The 8,344-nt window shown below is 44.8% G+C and overlaps 1 protein-coding gene across 2 annotated transcripts; it reads left to right on the top strand.

The window, feature by feature from the left end:
* The first annotated feature begins 1,155 nt into the window (after positions 1-1,155).
* On the top strand, positions 1,156-8,336 carry AKIP1 (A-kinase interacting protein 1). Of its 2 annotated transcripts, XM_012783995.3 has the most exons (6): positions 1,156-1,227; positions 1,443-1,670; positions 2,079-2,159; positions 4,755-4,859; positions 5,857-5,937; positions 7,913-8,336. In XM_012783995.3, exons 2-6 carry the CDS (start codon positions 1,449-1,451, stop codon positions 8,054-8,056), a joined length of 633 nt encoding a protein of 210 aa, XP_012639449.1. In that variant the 5' UTR covers positions 1,156-1,227; positions 1,443-1,448; the 3' UTR covers positions 8,057-8,336. The 2 variants fall into 2 exon arrangements, with proteins under 2 accessions (XP_012639449.1, XP_075858307.1); XM_076002192.1 differs by lacking the exon at positions 5,857-5,937.
* The last annotated feature ends 8 nt before the right edge of the window (positions 8,337-8,344 follow it).

Here is an 8,344-nt window from a genome sequence, read left to right as displayed (position 1 = left end):
GGCAGAGCCAGAATTCAAACCAGCTCTCCAGACTGAATATTCAGGACCCTATGCATGTGACCACTAAGTTCTAAGGGAGGCACTTGATAAACACTTACTGAAGGACATACCTCCAAATCAAAAATCCTCTCAAGGATAAAAAATGTAGGGTTTCACTCACTATTATCCTTTTTATGAGGGAACAGCAGGAAATTAGCACAAGTAAAAGCACAGATGGAGGTTGTACTAGTATCCTAATACTCACCTGGTAGCTCATAACTGTTAATCAAACCATTTGTAGAGTCTGAGTATTGAGGATTTCTTTATGTCCCTTAAAATGACCCCAGTAAGCAGAGTGCCTTCAAGTGGGTCTTCTTGAGCATCAATGCTTTGCTGGGCGCTAGGTAGTGTAGTTGTAGAGTCTGAGTATTGAGGATTTCTTTATGTCCCTTAAAATGACCCCAGTAAGCAGGGTGCCTTCAAGTGGGTCCTCTTGAGCATCAATGCTTTGCTGGGCGCTAGGTAGTGTAGCTGAGTCTCTAATTAGCAGTGAGAGCTCGGGCTACATCTCCCACCAGATAACCAGCAGGGTAAAGTAAAAGACAAGGACTCACACCCAGTTTCTTACTTAAATATGGCGCAATATTCTTGAAAGGGACTCGAACCTCAAGAGATGTGTGAATCTGAATCCGTACTTCCTATTGGAGGGGTGAGGCACTCCTCAGGAGCCCTCTGCCCCCAAGGGCCAGAAACATCTGCCTCCGTCTCTCTCCGTCTGGAGCCGTCAGACCGAGGTCCCTTCTCCAAACGCCACCTAGTCAGTCACATTGTTTGGAGTAGCCCAATCACCTCCTCAAAGAAGAGTGGCAGTAACCACACCCCAAAATATAGACCAAGCAGAAAGAGGAACAGGAGGCACTTGTCTTATTCCCCACAATTTTTTGGCCCAACAGGAGACGACCTGACTTTACACAGGTTCAGTAAGTTAAGCAGCGGAGAAGACCTCCTAAGTCCAGTCAGCTGCGCAGTGACTCCCGGGACAGCCTGGGCACCGCCCCCAGCACGCCGCCCGCGCTCCACAGACACCCAGGCAGCGCGCGCGCAGGGGCCGCATCCAGACGCACTCTCCCGCCGCCACGCCCCTCCCCGCCCTCCGCCAATGGCCTGCTGCGCCGGCGTCGCGAGCTCCAGGCCCAGCCTTCTCTCACGCTGAGAGCGCTGAGCGCATGCGCCTCGGCTGCGGGCTGGGTGAGGGGTTCCTGACTCAGAGGAGGGGGAGGCGGAGGCGGAGGCGGGGGCGGAAATGGAAGGGGAGAGCTGGGCACCGAATGGAGTGCACGTTGGGGGCGAAGGGCGACCCGTGTTCTCCTGGGTGGCCGAGGCCGGGGCTCCCACTCGGAGCTTGAGCGGGGTCGCGGCGACCGCGCTCACCCGCCGGTGTTTGTCTGTATGTGCCCACCCAGGGAGACATGGAGAACTGTTTGGCGGCCGCGGCGCTGAACGGGGTGGACCGACGTTCCCTGCAGCGCTCGGCTAGGCTGGGTCGAGAAGTGCTGGAGCGGGCCAAGAGGAGAGCGGTGGACTGGCAGTCGCTGGAGTGTCCCAGAGGCAGCATGGGGGTCTTTTCCCGGGAGATGCTCTACCAGCAAAGGCGGCCGGCAGCCTTCCCCCAGCGCCGTCTCCCAAGAGAGGTGCGGCCCCTGTGCCCGGACCGGCCCTGTCATTGGCTCAGGGGGGCCTGCCGGGGCCGGGGGCCGGAGCTGGAAAGGATCAGGACAATAAATAGAAAAGTCCTTTGAAAACTCTTTACATTTGAGAAGCTGTGGAATAACGGTAGTGCTAAGCCTTGGTTACTTTTTTAGAAAAATTGTTACATGCTACCATCTGATATTAGAGGAAGGCTGGCAAACGTTATCTTTTAGGTCCTGAATAAATTGCGTGTCTGTCAGAGTTGGAATTCTTTCTCAATAAGATCTGTCTTACTGACTTAAACTTGCAGAGGCCTTTCCAAAAGTACAGAGGGACCTGTTCCCCAAATGGCTTCATTCTCCAGTAGGGAATCCTAGATCTCACCTGTGACTTGCCATTTATTCAAATAGAGAGAAGAGAGACACCCAGCCCTTAGTGCTTCCTTCAGAACAATGGCTGAATTCATGGACTATACTTCAAGTCAGTGTGGGGTAAGTTGGTGTGAACCAAAGCTACGCCCCTATTACCTACTGATGGATCACAATATGGTTCTTTCTGTAATTTAGGGAGAATCTAGAGGCTACCTGTTTCCCCTGCCCTGCCTTGATGGGCAGATTGTGATCAGTCAAGGACTTAAACCAGGTGGCAAATCCAACTTAGAATTCATCCAACAAATATTTACTCAATACCTAACTCTGTAATTGTTGTTGAGGATACAGCAGCAATCAAGCCACAAAATTTCTCTGCCCTCATTGAGTTTTCAGTATAGTGGGGGGGAAAATAGCTTATTTGCTGATTTTTTTTTTTTTTTTTTTTTGAGACAGAGTCTCATTCTGTTGCCCGGGCTAGAGTGCCATGGCGTCAGCCTAGCTCACAGCAACCTCAAACTCAAAACGATCGTCCTGCCTCAGCCTCCTGAGTAGCTGGGACTGTCGACCTGAGCCACCACCACACCTGGCTATTTTTAGTAGAGGTGGGGGACTCACTCTTGCTCAGGCCGGTCTAGAACTCTTGAGCTCAACGGATTCCCCACACACACACCTCAGCCTCCCAGAGTGATAGGATTACAGGCCTGAGCCTCCGGGCCAGGCCTTATATGCTGAATTCTAAAGCAATTAAGTCAAATATTAAGTTTTTTGTTTCATAACTTTGAACTTAAAGTTTAGGATCACTCTAAACCGGAACTGAGCCTCTCTGTTTTCAAAATATATTGAAACAAAATCTCTACATTAGCTTTTAACTTCTAATGTTTGTTTCAAATCCCTGGTAACATAGTTTCTAAGTGTGTTCCCAGTTGGTCCATATCAGTGGTTGATGACAAAGATGGTTCTGTGGAACAGATGCAGCGCCCTGGTTAAGGGCAGTATAGTTTAATGGCAGGGGCAGCTTCCCAGGAATCAGACCCATATTCTGCCACTTACTGGCTATAATGCCTCTGGCCAGTTAGTCTTTCTCAGCCTTACCTAAGGCATGTCACCAGAAGAGTGGGAAGCTGGGGAAAGCACTTGAGGACATGAAGCGAATGATGTATTTTAGCTTCTTTGTTATTAAATTAAGATTCCCCCACATACACCAGTAACACTAAATTAAGATTTCTAAAATCCTTTACAGCCTTTACAGTCTGTTTTTTTGGTTCCATTGAGAGGCAGACACCAGTAAATTATCGTAAATTGTAGCATGAGGGATTTAAGTCAGATTTTTTTTTTGTACCAATCATTGAAATGGGTGAACAAAGGTTTTGAAGTCCCTCATTTCACATACATTTAGAATCATTTTTAAGTACTTTGAGGGAATGTTGAAGGCAGACCAGACCTTACCTGCATGGAAGGCGCTCTCCATCTTCTAGGAATTATAACAGACTCTGGTCTCTTTCAGTCCTAACATTTTGTGAGTCCTATGTGGTTGTGAGGATGTTGGTGTGTAGGGGAGAAGAAAGAGAATACCTTGTTTCTGTCCTCTTTTTCGGTTTCATAATGTTTCAGATCTCAAACTCTGATCTTTCTACATCTTTTATAAAAATCCCTGTGACTCAAAGAATAGGATTCTAACTAATGAGATATGGTTCAGAGAATATTTCTATGTTCTTATTCGTACTAAGTGGTTTTAGAAGAACAATAACTTCAGCCCTACTATAAAGTGATTAACTTAAACACTTGGTTCATGGTTCAGTAAAAAATAATATTTGTCTTTGGCTTGAGGTTTAGCAAATTGGCGTTCTTTCTGGTTTTCAGTTCATGCTTCAGTTCGAGGCTCTATTGTGGAATGAAGCCTCAGAACCCTTTGGCTTTTTAGAGATGGAATTAAGAGATAGTGTTCTGGGTTTGCCTCTACAGTTTTGAAGCATCCATTAGATCTGTGCCCTGATGTGCTTTTCCCAACTTTTCATTCTTCTGGTCACGTATTTCAGACATTATCCCTACAGTATGTTCAAAACAAGCAGACTTGTGATGTCCTCATCATTAGTCATAATCAAGGGCAAGCCTAAGGTTAACTCAGAGGGGAAGAAAGGAAGTAGACAAGAAAAATGTAACTTTTCTGATCCTCTGGGTTATTCTTCTTAAACTGGAGACCTCTCCCTTGACTCCCTCATATGGGAAGCATGGGGAGAAGGGCTGCATAGCTCTTGGGTTTATGTTTCATTTCCTGCTGTATTTCTACATCTCAAGGAAATTCACCCCTCTCTTCCTGTGTCCTTGTGTGAATCTTAGACAGTAAAGATGGAACTGTTCATCAGAATTTGTCAGGGGAGGAAATGAAAGGATATGTATGTTTGACATTGGGGTGAAGATGTGAAAATTGTTTAACCTGGCAGAGAGCATGGTCCTGCCCACCTTTACTTGCCCAGAGTTCTTGCCCTGCAGAGGCAGCAGATGGCAGCAAAGTAATGCCAAATGTTGTTTCCCTCTCTGCAGCCACTCTATATGGGTTAAGGTTTGTTATATGACATCAGAGGCTGTCAAGAGGACAGGTAATTTATCTGTGCCCTCCTGCCTCCCTCCTTAACCATACTTGGCCCAAGTCTCAGAGGGTTTTTTGACAATTTGACAAGACTATTTGATTACTTGTCTTTCACATTACTTCTCTAGAAATATTATTCATCTGTGCCCGAGGAAGGAGGGGCAACCCATGTCTATCGTTATCACAGAGGGAAGTCGGAGCTGAACACATGCTCAGACACAGAGACTGGTCAGGTATGTATCTCAACTGTTCTATACTGTGCCCTCAGCCAACTAAGATATGACACCCTATATTTGGGAGCCCCTGCTAGACTTTCTATTACTGGATGCTGTGTGACTTGGCATTATGGTGCTCAACAGAAATGTGTAAACTTGCAGGCCTTAGAGAACTTAGAACAATGATTGTGAAACAGGAGTTTGTCTAAAATATAAGATTGATGCCACCGTAGTATCTTTAATTGAACCTGCAATCCTGGGCCATGGGATTCTTGGGAAGGCTTTAAGAAAAGAGCTTCAGGCAGCCACAGTGACTCACATTTGTAATCCCAACACTTTGGGAGGCCAAGGTGGGAAAAGGGTGGGAGAGTGGGCATGGGACGTGGATGAGGGCTGAGTGCACTCAAAGCATCTCCCGCATGCCTTCCCTGGCCTGGGTTATGAGGGGCAGTGCTGCAGCCTGAGTCCTGGGGCCCCCTTTCTGGCCTAGGCTATGCTCTCTTACCTAAGTGTGCCTGACCCTCAGAGGTTACATGCAGGAAAGAGTCATTCTTGTCTCTCCCTATAAAGTGTCAATTGGCTTTATTAGTCAGCCTGCTCCCTTCTACCCCACTCCTATGAGAAACCAGAACAGAATTAGATTTTCTGAGAGCCTAAGTGTCAGTCACTTTTGCACTTTCAAGCTTCCCTGCAATTCAGCAGCCCCATGTTATAGACTAGGAAACCAAGGCTCAGAGAAATTCATCTGTCCCTCCTAGTAAATAGCAGAGACAGGACTTAAACTCACGTAATTCTGACTCCAAAGCCCATGTGAGGATAAAACAGTAATCATGGTCAGTGTCTGACTAAAAATACCTCAGAGAATTCACTAAAAAGAGCCTTTATAATTTAGGTGACAACTTAGGAAAAGCTGACAGAACAATGATTGGTTCTCAGTAAGGTAGAAGAAAATTTCTCTTGAAAATCCAGATGTCAAAGCTTGAGCAGGAATCAGTGTTTCTACTTGTCTCTTTAGAGAAAAGACACAAAAAGAACATCCCTTCATCCTGGAGGCATCTATCAAATATCAGAGCATGTTCCAGGGGTGTCTAAGCCTGTGAGTACAGAACTGCTAGTGCACTGGGTTCCACCACCGTTACAACTCCATGGACCAGTTGACCTGGTTGCTATAGGACTCTCTGTTTGTACTGGATCAATGGTGTTTTTAAGTTGGGTTGTTCTTATACTTGAGGAGGGTGCACAAAATTTTGGTTCAGTGTAAAATTATGTTTTCTTGGTATCCTTCCTTCACTTGAAGCTTCAGGGATACTCTTTGTGTCTCAACTCATAGTTGTGGTTGGAAAGAATGCGAAGTATTCGCGTTTCAGTTCCTACAGCTCAGCTGAGCTGGCACTGGGTCCTGCTGGAATTCCACCATCTGTTCAAGCAGCAGGAGGGGCCTGATCGTCCTGCTTACAAAGTAAAAACCATTGGTGAAATTCTGAAACATACACATTTGGTAAGATCAGGCTCCAAAACATTTGAATACATTTATTCCCATTTTCCACAAATGATTCTCTGTAAAAACATATGATAGTGAGTTTTTTATTTTTAGGATAAAGTACTCGTTATATCATGAACCCAGAGAATCTTTTGGGAACTTGGGAGGGCCGGAATTCTGAGGAAAGGAATTTCAGCATGTTGCTGCAATTAATTTCTTGCTTTTTGTTTGTATACAATTTGCTACTAGTCAGGATTTGGAATATACTAGAGTTAGTAGCACTTAAGAATATTCTGCTTCTAGTACAAATATAAGTTGTTAAGGCTTAGATGCCTCCAACACTTGCTGGTTTTGGTAATGCTGACATTCTGTAGTGTTAGAGTTACAGATGCCAGTCTTACCTCAGTGTTTCCTTGTACACAGACAAACAAGCATCCTTGGCTTTCTGCAATTCTGAGAGAGCCATATTTTCTGAAATCCACTTTTGTTTATTTACACAGTTGACAACCAATAAATAGTTGTGGCATTGTTGTATACATTTTCCTCAGTTAAATAATATAGACCTCCAGTTTTGTAGTAACTGTACAGGCATGAAAGGATATAACATAAAGCAGCTTTGGAAAAAATTGGCTTCAAATCCATCTGTAAGGCAGGGGGTAGGGGAGGAAGTTTCATAAAAGTGTAAATATTATCATTTATTTCTCCTAGTGGAATTTGCTGGCCAGTAGTTTAGTTTTTCCCCTGTGTGTGGTGGTGGAAATGACAGCTTCTGCCTGTGGCTCCTTAGGAGCATTGAGAATCATGTAGTGGCATCCCAGCTGTCACTTTGGCTCTTAATTACAGACTCTTTTCTGTTTTGAAAACCATCCTCTGCCTGCACACCTGCCATGACCCACTTCCCAGCCACGTGTGAAGTCTATCTTTGGAGGATGGTTTGTGCTCTGTTGGGTTCCAAACAAAAATGTTTCCATGAACTCCAGCTTCCAGTGTTTTGCACTATAGGAGAACCAATCCTCCAAAGCAGGCTTTGCCAGGCAGCTGACTTGCTGCTTCAGTGACAAAATGGAATCCATTCATATTGTTCTTAGCTTTAGGAGAAAAAAAAAATGCTTCGTCTTCCTGGTAATGAATTTAGCAAAGCAGTTAAAAAAGTGGTTCTCCTTATTCCAAGATCCCTTGCCACTATGGCCAGTCTGTGCTAACAAGTGCCACTGTCTGCTTTTGATTCCCAAAACAATGGCTATTAGCCTTTCCCTCTGCCTAATTCTTACTCCAAGTAGAGTGTTCTTTTTATAATCCTTCAAGTTCCTGTAACACTTTAGCATTTACAAAGTGTTTTAACATCTTATTTATGAGGTAAGTATTATCACAGGTTTAGAACCAAGGAAACACACATAAAGAAAGGCTGAGAATTACCAAAATGGCAGTGCTATTCTGTGACCAAGCTGAGCCTTGAAATCAGGACCTCTGTCTCCCACATTAGTGCTCTGTCCCGTCATGCCTCCAGCACATAAAGGTAGCCTGGTGGAGGTGCCATGATGGCAATGGGATGTAAAATCTCTAAACTGCTAATATCCTCTTTTCCTTCCAGGCTGAGAACATCTCTAAGGACCTCTACATAGAAGTATATCCGGGAACCTATTCTGTCACTGTGGGCTCAAATGACTTAACCAAGAAGACTCATGTGGTAGCAGTCGATTCTGGACAGAGTGTGGACTTGGTCTTCCCGGTTTGATGTTGACCATCACTGCCATCACATCACCTTTTTTTTAAGTAGCAAGAAGAATAAAGCCACTTTATGATTCTCTTAATAGTTACACATTATCCTGCTTTTAGTGCTGACTGTGTCAGCCATCCTGGGAACTGGAGTCTCTTTCAGTGCCTATTTTAACTTGACAGTGTAGAAGTCCCCAACCTCATTTGCATAAAAGAAATGATGATGCTGTCTGAACAGTTTTTACTGCTTGCTTTCCAAGTAAAAGTTAATAATGATAATAAAGGGAGAAATTTAGAAATGAAGAGA

The sequence above is a fragment of the Microcebus murinus genome, chromosome 4 (assembly GCF_040939455.1).
Source record: "Microcebus murinus isolate Inina chromosome 4, M.murinus_Inina_mat1.0, whole genome shotgun sequence".
NCBI classification, from domain to species: Eukaryota; Metazoa; Chordata; class Mammalia; order Primates; family Cheirogaleidae; genus Microcebus; species Microcebus murinus.
Note: the sequence above shows the minus strand (reverse complement) of the source record. Positions and strands in the feature narration are given on the sequence as shown.